Source organism: Onychostoma macrolepis, chromosome 18 (assembly GCF_012432095.1).
Source record: "Onychostoma macrolepis isolate SWU-2019 chromosome 18, ASM1243209v1, whole genome shotgun sequence".
Classification (NCBI taxonomy): Eukaryota; Metazoa; Chordata; class Actinopteri; order Cypriniformes; family Cyprinidae; genus Onychostoma; species Onychostoma macrolepis.
In genome coordinates this window covers 16684409-16707920 of record NC_081172.1, presented here as the reverse complement: position 1 = coordinate 16707920, position 23512 = coordinate 16684409, and the positions used below count along the sequence as shown (strand labels likewise).

Below are 23512 nucleotides of genomic sequence, written 5' to 3'. Positions count from 1 at the left end.
TGCTGCCGAAACACAGAACACCTTCTACTCTCGTTTGTAATAAACACATTCCGGATTATTTTATGGATTTATAAATGCACATTTCACGCATTTCACGGATTGTACTACGGCCTGGGAAGTGTTATTCAAGGAGAGATTGGATTTTAGAAGTTTCCTCCAGCAGGGAACTGGATTGATGTCTTAATGCAACTGTTTTGGAAAGAGACTAAGGGCATCTTGACGAAGACTCCAAGTAAAACTTGTTACGGTAGGTGACTTTAATATAATACAAATATTTTCATGTAATGCATCCACTTTTCTCTTTTTATGGTGCATTAAACGCAAGCGAACAGTTGATGTCCTGGCGAAAATGCGCTTCAATGTGACTTCTGTTGGGTGACAGGTGACATCCCGTTCTCGCCGGGCACAGTAGGTGTTTCGGCTTCTTTCGGCTCCACCGGGGAGATGTTTCAGGGGTTCCCCGGAGACCCCGACACCGGCTCCCGTGGAAGCTCATCTCCTTCTCTTGAATCTCAGTACCTGTCGTCCGTGGAATCCTTCGGGAGTCCGCCCACCACTAGCGCACCGCAAGTAAGTCACAGTATTTATTCGCATTTCAACATCGTGTTTGTCCGTACAAACTGTTTTGCTAAGCAGCAAGGCAGCTGCGAAATTTGCTTGTTTCTGTTAGAGAAGCGCAGCGACATTGCTAAGGGAATGCATTTGAATCCGTTCGAGTGTGTTTAGATGTGTAAAGTCGGAAAAGAATTCAACAGAATACTGACAAGTCAGCATGCGCGCGGAATCAGGCCGGTAGCAACGTGGTGGGTTTACAGCACGCCGCGAAACCGATGACAAAGCTGTGGAACTCTCCAACGTTCGCACACGAAGCTCCGCCCTGAGCTCAGCGCTGCTGCTCTCGCTTCTCAGACTTCGGCGTGACGTCAATGCGTTCTATTTTGGAGTGTTACGTTGCGTTGCTAAGGGGAACACCGGGGGTGTGACGGGGGCGGAGGATCAGGGACGGGAAGGGCTATTAGAGGCCGCTTATTGGCTACGGCGTACTGCGTGTGCCTTTGCCTAACACGCTTTTATATGAATATTAATGAAACATAGAACTCACACTGGCATCGCTGGGCTTTCTTTTTCTAAAAAAAAAAAAGAGAGAAAACGTTTAGATCTTTCTCCTAAATATGTTTTAATAGCTGTTCACAGATATATTGGTAAAAAGTAAAATATCCACGACGTTTATGTACTTGCATTTGAGCACTCATTTGTAATTTGTTGGAAAAAACTCTGATAAGAATCCATGTCTTTTTCATATTTTTGTTGCGTTTCATTATCCTTACTCTTTGTTCTGTTTTCATGATCTTTAGTCTGTTATCTTTGCATGGAGGAAAATACAGCTTTACAGCAAGTGGTATTTTACTCTCATTAATATATTATTATAGTCTTTGTTAATATTTTGAATTAGATTTTATTTTTAGATTTTCAGTTTGTCATTTTAATTATATTTACAGTTTTAGTAAATTTGTTTTGTATTTTGTTTATTTCATTTGAGTTTTTTCAGTATTTCAAGTTAAAGGGATAGTCATCATTTACTCTCCCTCATGCTGTTCCAATCCTGTATGAGTTTCTTTCTTCTTTTGAATATAAAAGAAGATATTTTGAAGAATGTGGGTAACCAAACAGTTTCTAGTCCCCATTGACTTCCATAGATTGGAAACAAAATATTGTCAATGGCTACTGTTAACTGTTTGATTACCCACATTCTTCAAAAAATCCTATTTCATGGTCAGCAAAAAAAAAAGAAAAAAAGAAACTCATACAGGTGTGGAACAACCTTAGGGTGAGAAAATGATGACAGATTCATAATTATCTATCCCTTTAGGCTAAACGAAAATGAGAAATGCTTCCTTGACTTTATTTCACTCAATGTTAATTTTGCTACAAGTAATTGTACTTAAAATGTATTTTTTTGTGTTTACAGCAAGCTGGTGGGGCCCATAGTTATATACTGTTTATGTTTTTGGTTTCTAGGAGTGTGTATCAGCCACTGGCGGGGTAGGGGTGGGTGGAGGGTCAACTGGCACCGGGGCAGGGGTGGACATGCCCAGCTCATTTGTGCCCACAGTGACGGCCATCACCACCAGCCAGGATCTGCAGTGGATGGTGCAGCCCACTCTCATCTCCTCCGTGGCACCAGGACAAAGTGGCACGGGCTCCAGCACCATGACGCAGCCTGTTGCTTTGGATCCTTATGACCTGCCAGGCCCAAGCTTTTCGTCTGGTGGAGGCTTCACCCCACCAAGCTCTGATACTCCTGGCCCAGCGAGACAGTCTCGGAGCCGTCGCCGTGCACGGGATGAATCGGTGAGTGAGGACCATGACGGCATGGTTAGTCATTTGACATTTTGATTAAAAAAAGAAATTAAAAAAGGAAATTTGTTCTGTTCCCAGCTGACCCCTGAGGAGGAGGAGAAAAGACGTGTTAGACGAGAGAGAAATAAACTGGCGGCCGCTAAGTGTAGGAACCGACGGCGTGAGCTCACAGACAGGTTACAGTCGGTGAGCGATGCTGTACTCACATATAATTACACTTGATACATCACAATATTTCATCCATAATAACAGATGAATGCAAAAGCATCATAATTACCGTATTCATAACATGCCAATCTCCTCATAACAATCATTTTTACAATGATAGTTTGTAAATGATTCCAACATACACATATGCATTATGCTGCATTGTAATTAGAACAAAGAGTGCATAAACCCACCGTAATTATATTGTGGGAATGGAGTTGGCAATTAAGAAAACGGCAAGTTTATTTTGTTGTTGCTCTCTGAAACTATAGCAACGTTTATTTCTGAAGTAGCTCTGTGTCTGGACTACTATGATAAAAGGAAACCCTTGTTTTTCATACAATCTCTGTCCCCTTGTGTCCTCCTCTTGTCTCTCCAACCCAAGGAGACAGACATGTTGGAGGAGGAGAAGGCCGAGCTAGAGGCCGAAATATCCGAGTTGCAAAAGGAGAAGGAGCGCCTGGAGTTCGTCCTGGTCGCCCACCAACCCGGCTGCAAAATTCCCTATCAGGAACAGCCCCCTGCGCCGCTGCAGATGCCTCTGCCGCTGCCGCTGCCGCAGACGTCCCCGCAGACGCCTTCTGTCTCCGTGGTGGGTTTGACTGTGAAGGAGGACACTTTCTACCTGCCGCCTGCCTACTCGTCCCACCACCACCACCACGTCCCGGTTTCACAGCCCACGCAGACACAGCCACAGCCACAGCCGGCCCCAGCACAACAGCAGCAAGGGATGATGCAGGAGGTAGCCTTTTCTAGTTCTTTCTATGGGCAGGGCCAGCCGGCGCCGGATGGCCCGTGCCTTGTTGCCGACGGTGGCGGTAACCCTGACGCCAGCAGCTACATCCCCTCATACACATCTTCATTTGTGTTCACCTACCCAGAGGGAGCCTGCGGGGCCAGCGCTAACCAGCGAACCAGCAGCAGCGATCAGTCCTCTGATTCCCTGAACTCACCCTCGCTTCTTGCACTTTGAGAGCTCTGCGTCTCTCTGCCTCTGCTTGCCTGTCGACAGCAGCACGCGCACACGTACAAATGCAAACACCTCTCAGACGTTGTACTGATCTTTTACATTAAAGCCTTTCGATTTGAAACCTTTCGAGGCCCAGATGCGTTAGCGTCTGAGTGACTTCATCAAATGATGTAAGTGTATATTAATTCACAATGAATTCAGGCTTAATATCAAGATGAGTCAGTAGCCCATGCACACTCACACACACACACACACACACACTTAAATTGTCATAGACATTAAAATCCGTTTGACATAACAATGAAAGCACATCAGCACACTCCCCCTTGCTTTTATCTTTTCTCGCTCTGGCTTACATTGGTGTACCATCTCCCTCCTTCTCTCTCTATCCACGCCAGGTGCCTGCTGTGTATTTGTCTAAGCAAAAAAAGGGGGCACAGAACTGCTTTGTGGTTTTTGTTTCGTTTCATTTTGCGTTTCGGGCTACCTTGCTACGCTTTCTTTCTCCATCCAGTTCATCCACACCTCTTTCTGTGACAAAAGGACATGACCACACACTCTCTAGCTACAGTACCTATCTCTCTCTTTTTTTTTTCTCCCTCCGTTGTCCATCTCCACATCTGTTTCTCCTCTCTCCTGTCTCTATGTACCTCTGGTTCTCTCTGAAGTCTTCGGCCCCTGAGAGCCCGTTGGACCCTGAAAGCCCATGGAACCTTGAGTGAGTGCCAGCCCACACCCCAACACCACAAAATCCCTTCGCACGGACCAGCCCACAGTGGAACCACAGACATTTCAAAAAAATCTAAACGAACCAGCCACAGATTGCACGCAGATCACATGCCATCTCGGATGCCACCACACTGGCTAAAGGAACGGGACTCTTTATTTCTCTTCAGCACTGAGGATTTCATTTCGAATGAGCGGAGACACACTGGCTAAACTTTGGCAAGGCCAGTGGAGGAGTTTTGGAGAGCCCTTGGAATGTGGAGATACGAGATGGTGAGAGTATTCGCATGACCATGCTCTACCCGTCATCTCCCGCTGGTCCTCTGAGAGCTTTTGTACCGTGTTTGCCCTTTCCCCTTTCTTGAGCAAGTTAGAGGAGTTTGTTTGTTTGTTTGTTTCATTCTGTGTTTCAATGATAGTATTAACTTTGATCTCAAAAGTGGCTTACCTGATGATAACATACAAGAGTGGCTTGACACTCTGCGTTTGAAGAGCATTATAACAAGCAACCAAAAAAAAAAAAGGACAACCTCTTGGTTTTGGATGAGTGGCCTCTGTGCTTCTTAAAGTCCTTGACATAGTCTTTGAGCTGTGGGTGTGGATTAGCACAGCTCTAGGCTTTGATTGTGAATGGAAGCCACAGAGTACTACATCTCCAGTTGATTTCTTTCTTTAAGGGGGTTGTTGTTGTTGACGTTGTTGTTGTTGTTGTTAAAATGGAAAAAAGCACAAATGCCGGCTGCGGATGGAAGGAACACAAAGCGACCAACCTAAAGGACGGGATGTGCTTTTGAATATGAACCGTTTACTTTCCTGTGAATGTTTTTGATGTTTTGAGTTACTGATTTTTCATGATGCTTTTACTCTTTTGCTCTTGATTGTGCCGTTGCTGCCAAATGGAAGAATTTTGTGGGGCTGTTAGCTGCTCCTTCTATCTGTTACTGTTGTCTTACTGCAGTTATCACGAATATTGTTATTATGGTTATTATAATTATTATTATTATTATTATTATTTCATAGTTATCTCATGTTGGCAACTAAAAAGGCATGTTGTGCACTATGAACCTTTTTTATGTCTAAAACTATATATATAAAATATATAAAATATGTATGCATATATATACATATTCAGTGTGTATATATATACAATGATTGTAATGTAATGTATGAATGTTCAGAAAATGTTATTTTTGTCAATGAAGACAGAAGGGAGAGCTTGATGCACTTGGTTTTGGTTTAAACATAGATATTTTTCTAAAAGAACAAAAAGTATATTATAATAAACAATAACAGCCCGCCTTTCCCTTAATATGAAAAGCATTGTCACTGCCTTTCATTCGAAACGTGTAATATGTATGATGACTGTATTGAAACTGTGGTGCATATAGTGTAATATATGTATCACAGATTTGTGCTGTGCTTGATTTGTCAATGAGGTTGGTTCCACAGCCCTTGTTCATCAACCCCTGTGGACAAAACACACTGGACGCAAAATATCTATAAATGCATAAATAAATCAATCAAAAAGAAGATATGAATTGAGTGTCTCAATGTATTCTAGATCTGATATTCAGCTGTATTTCTCAAGCAGTGGTGTTGCATTGATTTATCATGTCCAGTGTGTGCTGTCTGCCCTTTGGCTTCTGTGTGTGTGTGAAATTCAGGGCTTGATGGACAACTTTCAACCAGCCCTTATTAATGCACATTACGGACATGATTGGAACATTATGCGTGTCGACGTCATACACAGATGGGATGTATTTTACAATCGGATGAGGTCCGTTGTTCCTATTGACTTTGGTCTCATCGTGTGGAGTATTTTATGGGGTGGAAATTATAATATTTGTACAGTTGTTTAAATCGAAATGCCTTTTCATGCTACATTTATATACACAGGTGCACCATTGTCTTGCTGGTTGAATTTAGACCCAGAGCATCAAATTTAAGCTGAAATGGAGACAACTGTGTGAGCTCTTTCCAACAGAGCCATTTGATGAAATTACATTGTCATTTGGCAATGAAAACTGAATTAAGGCATCTCGAACAGTGACGTAATAAAGCCAGAGCTGTGATTTCACAAAGTGGGATGTTATATGATATTAGAAAGCACGTTGTCAAACAGCTCCAAGCTCCATTACATTGATATCAATTCAACTTTTCTTCAAAAGACGTTATTGTGTGTCACAACAGTTTTATGTTGTTTTGATTTTTCAGCTGTTGGTGCTTTTGTTACTCCTACGCCAAAACGTTTTGTTACTGTATCTGACTCTGATATGATAGCACAAGGAGATGTTGGTTAAATGATACAGTATCAGTGACTCTGTGGTCTTCCACTTTGCAAAAACTCCTTGTTTAGATTGAACTGCACAGTCATGTTCTAGCTATGATCGTCCTAGGTATTTTCAAATTCACAGTGCTTTGAATTGACACGGTGGAATGCAATATTTCAGATACTCTAGGAGAACCATGTAGCAAATCAACTGAATTGTATGATAAAAGTCGTTCCTTATGCTACAGTGTCACAGTGAAGAATTGAGACAATTTGTTTTGTCTTTCCAGTTTACCTTGCGTAAGATTTACTCTGCTCAGACCTCAATGACAGGATGGTTATGCATTATGAGGATGTAAAATGTCAGTACCTCTCGGGTTTAGTGAGTGTCATTTGATAGGTGAACTGTTTCACTTTCTAATGCACATTTGAAGATTGCCTTCAGTATAAAATGAGTCAAATATTAGTCTCATATTACAACCACTTGTTGAAAAGATCGAAAAGAAAGAGGGCTGACCTGTTTCTCGTACGTTTTTTTGCCTTTTTTGAAGGGAAATGAAAGTTAGGTGTAATAAGAATCATCACATAACATTTGAGAACTGATATGGTGCTTTTTCAATACTGTTCATCTTTGTATAGCAGCATATCCTTGATGAAGAGTGCCGATGATAGAGGTGTCTGGGAGATTTAAGGTCATGGGTTTAGGACACTCGTGATTTTAGAGTGCTTTCCTCATCATGACTGCTCCAAGTTCTCATATTGAACAGCATATTTAATACATACTGAACAAATCTTGTGAATTATATAATCAGCCGTTCTACATTCTTTCATCTTTTCACCCTTTCTCCATTTCATTTCACTTTATGCTATATTTCTAGCCCTTTAATGAATGGAGAAGGACATTACATATTGTTACATAGACTGTGAAATCTTGGTGAACTGTCCTATCTTAATATCTTTGTATGACGTCCAATTTTTCTTGTAAAGGAAATGTCTACAAAATAAATATATTCACAAAGACTTTCTAGCTGTTCTTTTTCCAAACATGCTTTAGTCTGTAAAAATAGGACCCAATGTACTATGTTAATATGAAGGAATTTTCTGCATTTATTATTAAGAGGTGTTTTACTTGTATTTGGATATGCATTGGATTGTGTTGTGTTTTAAGGGTTGAAGGAATTGCCTGTAAACTTAAGGGATAATGTCCTGGCAGAAAATTACTTGGAAGTTTTCCGTTTTTCTACTGATTTGTTGTTGTTGTTGTTTCGTGGCATGTCCGTGGCATCTGAAAACAGCGACATGATATTAATTAGATTTTACCGCCCTCTAGTGGATAAAATAGAAATAGCATGTTGCATTGTAAAATTAGCCAGACCTTAATTTAAAAGGTATTTTCACCCAAAATAACAATACTGTCACCATTTGTTTACCCTGATGTTGTTATAAGGCCGTAAGACCTTTTTCACGGATGAAAAAGAAATGGCAGAATGTCAGCATTCATTTATATACTGCGTCTCTTTTCCATATTACAAAAGGTGACTGAGGCTGTCATGGAAAATTCCGTTTAATAACAAACTTTCGATTGTTATGGTGCCGGTAATTACACACAAAATGACCCACTGGAGCAGCAGAACGTTGAATAAGACATGTTTTGGAGCCAGAGATCGCTCGGTTCACTCGGAACGTTCGGGTCGGTCGATTTGTTCCGAAGACGGAGAGGATGTTACGTCACAAGATTTCCGCAACGCGTCGGTTTTTCCCTGGGAAGATGGCGACGGTCACAACAGGTAAGAGAAAGAAATGACCCTAATGTATGGAATATGGTCACTGTACGGGTCCGCAAAGACGCTTAAATCAACATTTAACTATCTGTGGTGGGAAATTCAGAGGAGAATGCCTTGTGGAGGATTAGGTTTGGTCTTCACGAAGAGCTAAAGCGCAATACTGCGGCTTGGTTCATTGAAAACAGGCCACGCACTGTATTACTATTGTCTCGTTATGACACAACATTGTTATTTATATGCTGTTTATATCACGCAGGCGATTAAAGGGAAATATTATTTTTTGTTGTATAAAAATTTAGTATAAGTAATTTCAAGTGGTCTTGCGGTATGCGTGCTTGAATAGCAGTCCTTTAAAATAATTGTGGCGGAAAGTATATTTTGCTGCACTAAACTAGTCTTCCAGCCTGGTCGGGTTGGTCTGTTGGCTGATTTAAGAAGGATTTTTGCAACTTTTCAACTGTGAGGCCAGTTTGCTGATCAGCTAAACCAGCGGAACTTGACCAGTGTTTGAAATCACCTTGGAACAGCAAACCATTTTAGGCGGTTTTTTTTTGTTTCCCCCCCCTTTTAGAAAGATGCTGTTATAAACCTCAGAATATTGTATCCTCTTGTGTGCACAAGTAATATGACTGAAGTACTGAGCGCTGAATATTAAATGGAAAATGCATGTAGACGTCTTAACTTTTATTTTTCTTTTGTGAAGTCATTTTGACTGTATCCGTTCAGATAGTTTTGCTCATCTTGTGAACAGCCTTGAGCAGGAGAATTGAGTTACTGACACGAGACTCATGGCTTTAAAAATAACACTCAGGCAGCTGCTCTGGCTGACCATGTGTTCACTCTTTGTCATGCATGCTGACCTCCTTTCCTTGCTGGGTCTGCAACACTTTTTTTGTCTCCTAGAATTAACGGTTTGAGTCTGTTTTAACCTTTATGTGGTTGCTTTTCCCTTATCATATATTAAAAAAAACCACACTCTGTGTCATCCAATTAATGTCAAATACATTAAAATAAATTCTTGGTCTATGGAGTTACAGTTATTAGTGTTACAGAGAAAAAACTGCTATTTTTAAAAGTAAATTTTTTTCATATTCAGTGTTTTGAATCCATTTATTTATTTATTTTTATCAAAACCACTTAATTTTATCTGTACTTTCCTCTGAGACCATGAACACAGACATCTGACAGCTCACAATACTTCACAACATTGTTTGCGACTGCTAAACAAATAAGATACGAAATAGAATATTGTTTCTATATCAACAGATAAAATGGTGGACTTGACCATAATATGTGTAACATTGGTGACAGCTTTAATTTTACAGTCACTTTGTGACAAAAATGTGCACGTTTCTCTTTGGTTTAAAATGTATGGTATTCTTCAGGATGCGTATAACCACTTATTTCATTTTTTTAGCCACCTCAGAATGGATCCAGTTCTTCAAAGATGCTGGGATCCCTCCTGGACTGGCTGTCAACTACGCAGTGTCGTTTGTTGATAACAGGTAAAAACAAATCATTGGCTTTCACTGGCTACATTTACATGCAGCCAAATAATCCTTTAGTAATCGGATTGATGGCTCAATTGGACTAAAAATCCTTCATGTAAACACCTTAATCGATCTGATTGAGCTGGATCTGAATTAAGTTTTGATCGGATTGGAAATGGGTTGTGTAGACTTTTTCTAAACCTGATCTAGAGGACATGTGATTAACACTTAATCGGATTTGAAAATTGGATCTGGAAAGTATTGCGCATGTGTAATGATGTAGAAATGACGTATGACCGGTGGAACAAGCTGTTTTTGTTGAATGAAGTGTCATGAATGACTGTCATGTTATTCTAAAATTCTCCTTCCATTCATTGTCTGTGTGGAGCAGAACAACGTCTCATCAGTTCTCACTTCTCTCATTCAGATGGCTTGTTTTGACCACAGGAATAGGCGATTTTATGGCTTGATAAATATAAACTAAAAAGACTAAAGTCGTGGGAAGTCATGGCCTAATGGTTAAAGAGTCGGACTCGTAACTCAAAGGTCTGGCAGGGATTGTAGGTGGGGGGAGTGAATGTGCAGCGCTCTCTCCACCCTCAATACCATGACTGAGGTTCCCACTGCTCCGGGTGTATGTTCACGGTGTGTGTGTGTGTTCACTGCTGTGTGTGTATGTGCACTTTGGATGGGTTAAATGCAGAGCACAAATTCTGAGTATGGGTAACTCGGCCACATGTCACGTCACTTTCACTTTCAGAAACATCACAGCACAAAGCTACATGCGCTCGTCGTCTCCTAAATAGGACCCGATATAAATATGAAGTCCGCTCTTTAAAACAAAGGAAAGAAGTAATGGTAGGAGAACACTGTGCAAGAGCGGGAAACTAACTGTATAACTGAAACTGTAGCCACTTTAGTAAACATGTCTAAATAGACATCAACTGGTTCATCTGGTTCAGTACAGGATCGTGCTTTACTTTCTGGATGTCTTCTCACCATTCTGAACAGTCAAAATCTGGCCTGCTCTGATATGTGAATAGACAACATTCTGAACAAAATGTTACTCCAGTACTGCACAACTGGATGCTGTAAAAGCCTCAACTACTTTTCTGTTTTCAGGATTCAGAAAAGCATGCTCATGGACCTCAGTAAGGAAATAATGATGGACTTGGGAATTACAGTCATCGGGGACATCATAGCCATTCTCAAACATGCAAAGCATGTGTATAGACAGGTGAGTATAAATGTTACATTTTGTAGTGGTGTTGTCACGGTACCAAAATTTCAGTATTCAGTACCGATACCAATGAAAATCCATGGTTCTCGGTACCAATTTCAGTACCACATGCTAATTAAAAAACACACTATTTTTAATAATAAAGTCAAGCAAAAATCAATGCCATTCTTTATACTTATTTAAATTGTGTTTCAAGTTTTTCCGCAAGTAAAAAAAAGTATGAAAAACAGTGAAGTTTCACCCAAATTTAATGTCTTTTAATTCAATTTAAACATTTTATTTTTTTGGTAAATAAAGGGGATTTACTGTTAAAATTTAAATATGGAAGAAATATTGTGTGATTATTTCTTTAAAAATAAATATAAATTTTTTTCAACAGTAGCAGGAGTATCACATACATTCTACTAAATAATAGTAATATATTTCTGGCACAATGTCTTTAAGATAAACTTTTATTTGGACGGGTTGCCGTGAATACCTTTAAATTTCTGTGTGTAGCTTATGATATGATGCTGGTTTTACTCAAATGAAACGGTAAAATGCTCGTGAAGTGACTCTCAGAGCAGTTCTGTAGATGTTGTTTATGTATTTATGTCCTCACTGAGACGGCAGACGCTGAAATCACTGCGAGCGTCACGCGAGCTTCAGTGTAGGTAGTAAAAACAAGAACGTGCGTCTCTGTCATTCATTCATTCATTCACACAGAGACTCGCAGAACATTCCAGATTCATATCTGAATCGACTTTTGCGGCTTAATATTTACAGATAATAATCCATGTCGCGATTTGATTTACTTGTAATGACCTACTTTTGATTAATTCATCCAAACTTTGACAAATTCCGTGACATTCCGTGCTAAACTGTAAATTCCGTTTTTATAACTGGATTCCGTCTGCGTTTTCTGCGTCGTGGAAATCATCGGGCCGTACTCGTCAAGAACCGGGTTGAACGGGTGCTCGGTACCACCAGTACTTAAAAAAACCTGGTACCGACTTGGTACTGAAGTACCGGGTCTTTTGACAACACTATTTTGTAGTATTTGGGTATGTAAATGTTGCCAAAAGTGAAATATGTCTTCTGGTGAAACAACAATTTGCTAAAATTTGGTGTTGGCTAAAACAGTCTAGAATTGGCAGATTAATTTAAATGTTGTTTACAAAAAAAAAAAAAAAAAAAAATATATATATATATATATATATATATATATATATATATATATATATATATATATATATATATATATATATATATATATATATATATATATATATATATATATAATATAAAATTTTAGTATGTATGTATATGTGTGACCCTGGACCACCACCAATATTTGACCGAGATGCAACTACCGGTATTTGAAAATCTATAATCTGAGGGTGCAAAACAAAATCAAAATATTATATATAATATATAATTGAGAACATCGCCTTTAAAGTTGTCCAAATTAAGTCCTTAGCAATGCATATTACTAATCAAAAATTAAATTAAGTTTTGATATGTGCATATAATTGGAATAAACATTTTATAATTTATTTCAGAATTCAACATAATTTTTTTTTTTTTCTGTGCAATGTACATGTTTGCAGATTATGTTTTAAAGGGATAGTTCACCCAAAAATGAAAATTCTGTCATTAATTACTCACCCTCATGTCGTTTCAAACCTGTAAGACCTTCATTCATCATCTCAACACAAATTAAGATATTTTTGATGAAATTAAATCTGAGAGCTTTCTGACCCTCCATAGACAGCAGTGCAACTGAAATGTTCCCAGGCCCAGAAATGTAGTAAGGACATCGGTAAAACAATCCATGTGACATCAGTGGTTGAACCATAATTTTACCAAGAGAAGAAAATACTTTTTGTGCGCAAAGAAAACAAAAGTAACGACTTTATTCAACAATTTTTCTCCTCCAAATCATGTCTTCCACCATTATCAAGAGTATCTCTGCACGTAAACAACGCATGTGTGTGAAGCTGCTGAAGTAGAAAACGCATGATGCGCCTTGTTTACGCACAGGAAAGCATACGTATGCGTCGCGGTACTCTTGATAATAGCGGAATACGTGATTTGGGGGAGAAGAATTGTTGAATAAAGTTGTTGTTTTTGTCTCATAGCTTTGTAATATTGCAGTTGAACCACTGATGTCACATGGACTATTTTAACAATGTCCTTACTACTTTTCTGGCTCTGGGAACATTTCAGGTGCATTGCTGTCTATGGGAGGGTCAGAAAGCTCTCGCATTTCATCAAAAATATCTTAATTTGTGTTTCAAAGATGAACAAAGGTCTTACGGGTTTGGAACGACATGAGGGCGAGTACTTAATGACAGAATTAATTAAATCATTTTTGGGTGAACTGTCCTTTAACTGTTGATTATTGGACACTTTTATTGTTGGAATTTCTTGCACCCATGTCATACACTCTCACATTCAGTAACATTTGTTGATTACTAAAGGTTTTCTTGTCTTTCATGTATAACCTTGCATTGGCATGTTTCATTATTCTAAATGTGAAATAATGATCTTTTATCTTCTTAATGCAGGACATGTGTAAAACGACAACCGAGGCCATTTCGTCTGGACAGACTAGTGTACAGGCTGAACTGAGACGTACTGCTAACACTCGTAAGTATCTTAAGTATTAAATTGTTTTGCATATATACACACACACATGTATCTATGTGTATATATATATATAGTTATAGTTATAGATATATACACACACTATACAGGGCTCCAGACAAAAAAATCGAGTAAGGAGCCATTGGCTCCTATAAGAAAAAACTTGGGCGCCAAATTATTTTTTTAGGTGCCACAGAATAAATGCGTTTTATTTATTTGTTTTTTTAACATTTTCAATCATACAGTCATGTGTTTGTATACTTTTTTCTTGACTTTATCAGCATTTTAATCCATCTTGTAGATGACCTGGGAACTAAGGTTCACTTAAAGTGGGAACTAAACGTCTTTTCCAACTTGAAATATACAGTCACAAAGAATTGTTTATTACACAGAATCTGTACCAATATCATGGACCATAAGAACTTTTAAGTAATTGCAATTTAATAAATTGAAGTTTGTCCAACTTAAAAAGTGAACAACACATTTTCAAACTGTTATTTGTCAGTGTAACTCAGAATTGTCAAGTTCACTTAATGTATTTCTTTAATTATGCATTAAGTTGGTGCTTTAGGAGCAAATATAGCGGCTTCTCTGAGATGGGTATAAACGGAGGTTGGAGCCAGCTCCAAATGGGCGGGACTTGTTAATATTTAGGGATGCACTGATACCGATACTGGTATCGGGTATCGGGCCCGATACTGAGCTCCTGTACTCGTACTCGTACTCGTTAAAATGCCCCGATACCAAGCGCCGATACCTCACAGCATGTGATAAGTGTCATATTCAGACAAAGAAACAGGACAACATGCAGCAGAATGGAGTTATTAGAGATTAAGGATGTCTACGGAGTAGATGAATGCAATGAATAATGTTAAACATTCAGTATTAATGCCTTTATAGCTGATGTGCGCGAACTGAAAAGCAAAGCGCTGAGTGGATTGAGCGCGCGGCCACGCAGATGCGCGAGCTTGTTGAGTGAATATACTTTTCTCACAGACATCACTGAAACGTTTGTAGTTCGGTCGGATATGTCAAAAACAAGTAAGCAAAACAATGCACAAGTTACTTAACGGGAGGGAGGGAGGGAGAGAGAGAGAGCGAGCGCGTGTGCACTTCTGTGATCTTTGTTGATGTTCGCTCACATAGCATGCATCACTTGGATTAAAACTGAATCGTAAATATAAGACAATTTATAGGGGCATTCACTATAAAATAAATAACTTATTTTCAACCTTAAGCATACACGTCTTTCTGGCGAAAGTGAAACTAGCAGCCTGTGTGAAATGCGCTAGGCTGTACTGTCCCTCTCATTCTGCACCAGTACAAATACGTGCGCGCGTTGTGCATGTTTTGCTTGCTTCATGAGTGTTTCTGCATTAGAAAGAAAAACGCAACTTCTATTTCTGAAAATATCACAGTTAGGAGATTTATAACGAGTGGTTCCCTGCATTATTACAGCAAAACACGTGATTTTAGCAGCTCTAATGCAACTGAATTAAAGATGATGTACCATAGAGCAAAAAAAAAAAAGAACAGTGAGAGTAACAAAAACTTGTAAAATACATTTTAATGTGCATAATTAAGTGTGAAAATAACCGAAGGATATACAGTCAAACCAAAAATTATTCAGAGACCAAATATAATTTTTGATATTTTTTACTAGTGGGTGCAGGACACTATAGTTCATTTATGTAAGTGAGGATAGCAAAATAAAGTAAACTGTGACATATTATATCCAAAAATTCTTCATACAATGGACTACCAATAAAATTTATACAAATTTGGGACCAAAAATTATTCAGACTGAGTCTGGGAAAAAAACTGAAGTTCAGGTTTGCATGAACCTGGTTGACAGCATGCCCAGGAGACTACAGGCTGTCATTAAGGATAAGGGTGGCTTGACAAAGTATTGATAGTTGTGTAAATATTGTCATACTAACAGCTGTCTGAATAATTTTGGTTGATTGTAATCCATCACATACCTTTCTATCAAAGTTATCTGATATCATCGAGCTGAATTTGTTCTGACACAGTTTAACTCTGAGTTCTTGTCATATTTTACTACCATAAACTACAGCGAATAAACTGTGATAATGTGAGAAATGTTGAAGGTGTCTGAATAAATTTTGGTTTGACCATCTATTTGATAAATTAAGTTAACCAACTAACATTATACATACTCTGTTGGTTTCTGTACCCAATATTTAAAAAATGTACAAATGCAATGAAAATATCGGTATTGGTACTCTGTATCGACAAGTACCAAAAATAAAAGTATCGGTATCGGGCGAGTACTGGAAAAAGTGGTATCGGTGCATCCCTATTAATATTCCCTACACCAGTATTATTCAATGACATCATTGCCTTTTGAAGTTTAATCCAGCTGTTTTTGTCTTTCCATCCCCAACTGTAAGACCTCTTGAAATTATAATTAAGACATTTCTTATACCATTTAACATATTTAAAACTTTTTATGGCCGTAAATTTTATACAAGTAAATTGAGAGGTTTTCAAGGACCCACAGTATTTAAGTTAGCCCGCTGGGCAGGGCAGTGATACATTTTGGTGGCCTAACTGGAAAACGCAATAACCCCGCGATTTTGTGAGCCCTGGGTTTCCTCAATTTTTTAAAGAAAAGTCAACTGATCACTTTTTACAGTGTTAGTTTGGGCTCCTCCTCAATGCATCCTATAGAAATGTTGTCAAATCTCTCATACATCCAGTCGGTTTTTGCATTTTTTTTATCATGTAGACAACAGGTTAAGTAAAAATATTAATATGCAAGAGCGAATAAATATAGCAAAATGCTCCTCTCTATAATTATTGGTTATAACTAGTGGTTAGGTATTGTTACAAGCTTTACAACAAGATTTCCACAGTTTGACACAGAATGAGCGATTACATGAGACATTTCAATAAGTGTAGGCTCTCTTATAAAATAGCCTACCTTCTGATATTAATTCACATTAATTTCATACTATAATAGAGAAAGATATAATGGGTTCACTTACTGCTTGAACTGAGGCGCTAAAGCGATTGCGTCTGCCGCATTAAAGAGTGCCAAAACCGTATTTATTTTATGAATTTTGTTATGAATTTGACAATGTTAAAGCTGATACTTTTTTTATTAAAAAGTAACAAAGCACAAAGCTTGTTGTGATTACTGGACGTCAAGTGCGCTGCAAACAGGCTAATATGAAGCATTTACAGAACTCAGCATATAGACTAAAGATCTTGATAACAAGAAGCCATATTAGTAATGATTATAAACGAGAATTGTTAACGATATTGCCAATATCCACACAGCTGACAGCTTTACCTGTTGAAGTTTGTTCAAGTTGTGCATGAAATAGACACTGCTTTTCTGCACTTTCACTTTGCACGTCTCTGTCATTTTGATCTCTCACGCAGCACAACTGAGCTGCGTTTAGCAGGCATTTCGGCAGAGATGAGGACTGTTTGAAACAGTCCATTAAAACTTTAATGCGCATCGTCTCAGTTTAGTACGTGGACATAAAAGATGTGATCGCAAAACAATCAGGAAAAAAAATCAAGTCATAACATAGTCGCCATTGGTGACCTCAGCAAAAACTTCACTATTAATTAATATTTTTGGTCGCAAATGCGACCGTTTTAGTCACAGTTTGGAGCCCTGCTATATTGCCAAAAATATTGAGTCACCCCCTTCTAATGAACAGGTTTGACTACTTTAGTAATTTCCATGAGTACAAATCTTAATGTTTAAGCATATAATTCTAGGGAATTGTGTGCTTCTAATTTTAAAGCAACAGTTTGGACAGGGCCCATTCTAACATGACAATGCCTCTGTGTATAAGGCAAGGTTCGAAAAGAAATGATTGATTTAGTCAGTGTGGAAGAACTTGACTGGTCTGCAGAAAGCCAAGTCCAAATCCAAGCTGAACACCTCTGGTGTGACTTTAAATGCAGATCTTGAGCCAAAAACTCATTACCAAACACCAATGACTTGTACATATGGGTACAGTCATTTTAGACACTTCCAAAACTGTTGCAACAGAGATGGAAATACAATTTTTAAATACATGAATTATGTTTCCATCTTTGTGGCCACAGTTTTGGAAGTGCCTTTTTCTGTTCTAAAGAAGGGGTGCCCCAATACGTTTGTCTATATAGTGTATGTACAAGTCATTGGTTTTCCTTTAAGGAAAAGACTCAGCTATTTTCTGCAATTCTCCAGCTGTGGTCCTCGGAGAGTCTTTAGCCACTCAAACTCTCCTTCTCACCGTGCATTAGGATGATATAGACACACGTCCTCTTCCAGGCAGTTTCGTAACATTTTATGTTGTTTGGAAATTCTTAATTATTGCCCTGATGGTGGAAATGGGAATTTTCACTGCTCTAGCTCTCTTCTTAAAGCCACTTCACTAATTTGTGAAGCTTAATTATATTTTGCTGCACATCAGAAATATATTCTTTGTTTTTTCTCATTGTGATGGATGATTAAGGGAATTTGGGCTTTGTTTTCCCTCCTACTTATATTTCTGAGAAACAGGAAGCCATTACTGGATAATTTCATGTTCATAATCACCCTGGAGTGCTCAAAATTGTGAATATGAATGGGAATATACTTCAGAGATATTTAACTCATATGAATTTCTAGGGGTGCCAATAATTGTACCCAACGTGTATTTGAGAAAAACATTTTTCCCCCCATTTTAAATTCTTATTATCCAATGAAAGGTTAGATTTTTGTGAATTTTTTTTTTATTTGTATCATACAAATAAATAGTTAAAAAATCATACATTGTGATTTCTGGATTTTTTTTTTTTTAGATTATGTCTCTCACAGTGGACATGCACCTACGATGACAATTTCAGACCCCTCCATGATTTCTAAGTGGGAGAACTTGCAAAATAGCAGGGTGTTCAAATACTTATTTTCCTCATTGTGTATATATATAATAATATACACACACACACACATACATGCATACATAAATGCATATATGTATGTATATATGTTCATTCTTTGTGTCCTTAACTGACAGTTTTCCTGTAGTTCTTCTACTGGTTGCTCATACAAGGAGTGATTTATCTTTGTTTGAGTGGGCTGAAGCTGTAACTCTGGTAATGTTCATGTTCCCCTGACAGCTGCCACACGCATGATTGCCAATGCTCTGAGCCGGGACTCCCCACCAAGCACGCCTGCTCGGCGCCCTGACAACCAAATTTCAGTAACGGTCTCCAACGCCAGTGCCAAAACAGGTACATCTGATTAGGTTAACAAGCAGTGAGCAGTGATGTTAAGTCATGTTTTTTACTGAATGTAGATGCTATTCATTGATTGCCCAGGGCATTTATTACTTAGTGCATATGCTACATGTATAAATTTTATATTATTTAAAAGTTTGGGGTTGGTAAGACTTTTAAAATAAAGTACAGTAAAGACTGTAATATTTAAGTATTATTACCATTTAAAATAACTGTTTTCTATTCTAATATATTGTAAAATGTATTTCATTCCTGTGATGGCAAAGCTGTATTTTCAGCATCATTACCTCAGTCTTCAGTGTCACATGATCCTTCAGAAATCATTCTAATATGCTGATTTGCTGCAAGAAACATTTCCTATTATTATCAATGTTGAAAACAGTTATGCTGCTTAATATTTTTGTGAAAACTGATATATTTTTTTCAGGGTCGATAGAAAGGAATCGAACAGTATTTTATTTAAAAAAAAAAAAAAAAATTCTACAAAGAATGTAGAAGTATTTTGTGTCATTTTTTTAATGCATTTTGTGCATCCTTGCTAAGTGAAAGTATTAATTTCTAAAAATAAAAAAGCCTTACTGACCCTGAACATTTGAACAGTAGAATACATGTTTGGATTAACTATTTCTTTAAATGGAACAGGATGATTTAAAACTCTTTTTCCTCCTCTCAAAGTGCCCAGCAAGCCAGCAGAAGAAAATGGGTTGAAAGTGAAGCGCCGACGAGTCACAAGAGAAATGGAGGGGAAATATATCATAAACATGCCAAAAGGCACAACAGCTCGCACTCGGCACATCCTGGCACAGCAGGCAAAGAAAGGTGCCCTGAGATAGTATATTTTGTTGAGTCTTGAAGCTAATGATATTGCAGTAATTTGAACTGTTGAAATTAGAACCGCATAACTAATATCTGAAACTGATACAGATAAAATTTATCTTATAATCTTCCCTACTTTGCCACAGCTAAGGTTTTAAAGCGTACGTCAGTGTTTGATAGACTTGGGGCAGAGTCTAAGACAGACACCACCTCAGCCAACAAGGTGAGAAATTGTATTGTATTGTATTGATTTTTGTCCATCAGTTAAACAAGACCACAAAAACCCAGACACTAAGAATTGTTTTCTCTTTATTACACACATTATCGTTTAGTGACTCTGTAACACTACAGTGACATTCAAATTAGTGCATTGAGTATCATAAACCAGCAATTAACCATTTTTAGGTCATTGATTAATCAAGGTCAATGTTAATTCCAAAAAATGCTATAGTTCATTGTTAAAGGTATAGTTCACCCAAAAATGAAAATTACCCCCTGATTTACTCACCCTCAAGCCATCCTAGGTGAATAAGACTTTCTTTCAGACGAATACATTTGGAGTTATATTTAAAAACGTCTTGGCTCTTCCATGCTTTATAATTGCGGTTTGGTGTTATTTTTCAGTAGTCCAATAAAGCGCATCCATCCATAAAAAAAAAAAAGTGCCTCACACAGCTCCAGGGGTGAATAAAGGCCTCCTGTAGTGAATCAATGCGTTTTTGTAAGAAAAATATTCATATTTAAAACGCTATAAATGGTAATCTCTAGCTTGCGCTAACTGTCGTACACCCAAGCCGTTCTGGGCGGATGACGTAGGACATAGGCATAGCATAAGTTCTTTTGGGGTATTGAAAAATAACACCCACCCACTGCCATTATAAACCTTGGAAGAGCCAGGATGTTTTTAAATATAACTCCGATTGTATTCGTCTGAAAGTATAAAGTCATATACACCTAGGATGGCTTGAGGGTTTTTTGTTGTTCGTGATTCCAAATGCATTAATTGATGTTAATATATTGTAAAGTGTTGCTATTTTTCACATCACTGTCTTTCTGTCTCTTTCTTTCATGTAGCAGCCAACAGGTGTGTTTAGCCGACTGGGTGAAGCAGAGGAAGATGAAGAGGGTGGAGGAAAGACAGATGGTGTTGCAGACGCTTTCGAGGACAATGACAGCGACGGTGAAGGCTCAGTGCTGCAATATGCCGGCGTCCTCAAGCGACCCCCACTCACTTCTAAAAAAGAGACTATAACCGCCAAATCTAAACCCTTCACTCTACGTCGACTAGGCGTAAAGTACAAACTCCCCTTATCTGAAGGCACACCACCAATCTCCTCCTCTACCTCCTCCTCCAGCCAGGAGGGGACTCCCAAACTGGGTGTACTGCAGAGACTGGGCAAGGCCCCGTCAGTCAACCCTACCTCCTCGACCCCTCTAGTCAGTCAGCCCACAGACACCCAGGACAGTCGCGTTACGAGTAGCAGAAGCAAAGCCCAGGGCAGCTTTGCTCTGGCCAGCCCTAAGGTCAGTAGCAGCACAGGTGACACTCACGGGGCTCAGATGGATGCTGGGGCAGTCAGTGTATTCAAGAGACTGGGCGCCCGGAAAACCTAATACCCAAAAAACTCAAAGGCATCCCTTTTTATCCAGTTTGCCCCTTGTATAATTTAATACCCACCTGAATTTCCATTTGTGTGAGTGGAGAAACTCTAGGACCACCCTTGATGGATTGGGAAGTCGATATGCTGTACCTCATGGAGTGATATGAATTGATGATACTAGGGGAAAAAATGTTCAGCTGCAATATCTGTTAAATGTTAGTGTGGACATACCTTTTGTCCTTATGTATGGTTATAGGAATCATGCTCTATCCCCCATCCTACTTTTATAGCTGTACTCCTGCACCCCTGTGAGTGAAATTTTTTTTTCCAGATTAAAGGGGGGTTTGTTATAAAAATTTTATAATGCATGGCGCCCAGCATCAAATGCTCAATGTCAAGGTTTTTTTTTTTCCACTACCGTAGCCAAGAGACTTAAGTAAAAGCATGTGCTATGTTTACCACAAACACCTCAGCTTACCGATTTCTCCATGAAGTAAGCTCATGTTCTTACCTCCTAGTTTTTAAAGGGGTAGTTTACAAAAAAAAAAAAATTTAATTGTCATCATATACTCACCCTCACATCATTCCGAAAATGTATGACTGACTTTCTTCTGTGGATTTTTATTTTTATTTTTTTTGATAAATGGAAGTCAATAGGCACCAAAATGATTTGGTTATCAAAATTCTTCAAAATATCATTTGTGTTCTGCAGAAGAAAATAATCATACAGTTTTGGACACGAGGAGGAGTAAATGGTGACTCTTCATTTTTGGGTGAATTATGCCTTTCACTTCACAGGATTTTTATAATAAAGAAAAAGCCTTTTTTTGGCTTAACTGCACACATGAGCATTTCCATTAATGCGCCTTAAACCTGCGGTCACACTAGACTTAAAAAAAAAAAAAAACATTTAACATAATAAATGCAAATGATTTGTGTGAGCTTGCTTTTACCATTTCCCATGTTCACATACATACGAATGAAATTGAAAAGTGTTGTGTGACCGCCCCTTTGTGACCACAATTGTAACCTTGCTTAAAGACACAAAATCGCAATCACGATCAGTGTTCAAGAGGCTCTGCTCTCAAATTTCCGCATTTAAGATGCCATCCAATGGAATTTTGTGTTGTTACTTGGACAAGCAGAGCAAATATAGCATTGGTGACAGCATGCTGTTGCCAAGCAACACACGTGGAGGTGGACCCTTGTGTATTGTATGTTTTCACCCCTTTGTACTGTTCACTACAGTAACCACTAATCATGCCGTTGTAATAGGAATTCACCTACGCTTTGTGTTTTGTCATGTTTTTTATAAATATTATCATTTTAAGCATCTCAAATGCAGAATTTCGTTACGTTATGTTTAAGGAATATTAAGAGAGAAAACATTTTAACTGGGTAAGTTTATAAAATATTGATTGAATTGAATTGAAGATTGAATATAAAAAGATAAAACAGAAAAATCTTGAATCGTTTTTTTTATTTTATTAACTTTATGCAATTTTATGAGGTGCAATGTTGTTAACATAACAACTGGGTTTTAGAACATATTCTAGTTATAATTACATCCCTATGAGTTTTGCATTGAAAAATGCAAATTAATCTGCACTCCTCTCTCTACATAAGCTTTAAAGTGGTTAGGCTGAAAGAGATGGCCCTTTTTCCATTTATGGGGTTGTGTAGCAGAACACAAGCAAGTTGATTAATGAAGGTCTGCAATCATTTGTATGAACCAGCATTAATATCCTGCATTCTTACATTTGAGACTTTTACTGCATAATTAGTTTGATAAAGAAGGTCACTCTACAGAGATAATGAAATGATTTTTAGTTCGTATTCAAAACTGATGTGCTAGCAAAGAAACATTGCACTGAGCTGCGTTTAATGCATGCTCTAGTAAATGATGCAGATGGTGAGGACTACAATAAGCCCTTATGTCTCCAGTGTTGCAGTACACTGAGCGATTTGTAAGAGGATCTCAGCAGTTCATCACTGTTCAACATTTGCCTCTTCATGCTGACTCTGTTTTTTCTATTAGGCTGTGTTATTAATTTAGCCTAGATACAGTATGTGTCTGCATTACGATTTATAACTACACTGAAAAGATTTGTGTTTTTATGTTCCTATTATCTTAATACATGAAAGCAAACAAAGTAATAGTAGCTTTTTA

The 23512-nt window shown here is 38.2% G+C and overlaps 2 protein-coding genes across 3 annotated transcripts; both read left to right on the top strand.

Annotated features, from left to right (window-relative positions):
• fosb (FBJ murine osteosarcoma viral oncogene homolog B) lies at nt 1-5794 on the top strand. 2 transcript variants are annotated; one of them, XM_058752161.1, is made up of 6 exons: nt 1-247; nt 383-570; nt 2020-2352; nt 2440-2547; nt 2954-3310; nt 3450-5794. In XM_058752161.1, the coding sequence occupies exons 1-6, from the start codon at nt 184-186 to the stop codon at nt 3513-3515; spliced, it is 1116 nt and encodes a 371-aa protein (XP_058608144.1). In that variant the 5' UTR covers nt 1-183; the 3' UTR covers nt 3516-5794. The 2 variants fall into 2 exon arrangements, with proteins under 2 accessions (XP_058608144.1, XP_058608143.1); XM_058752160.1 differs by having other exon boundaries at nt 2954-5794.
• A 2408-nt stretch (nt 5795-8202) lies between these two features.
• c18h19orf47 (chromosome 18 C19orf47 homolog) lies at nt 8203-22799 on the top strand. The gene is made up of 8 exons (XM_058752236.1): nt 8203-8320; nt 9735-9822; nt 10930-11044; nt 13597-13678; nt 18806-18919; nt 19601-19744; nt 19888-19964; nt 20816-22799. Exons 1-8 carry the CDS (start codon nt 8254-8256, stop codon nt 21353-21355), a joined length of 1227 nt encoding a protein of 408 aa, XP_058608219.1. The 5' UTR covers nt 8203-8253; the 3' UTR covers nt 21356-22799.
• The last annotated feature ends 713 nt before the right edge of the window (nt 22800-23512 follow it).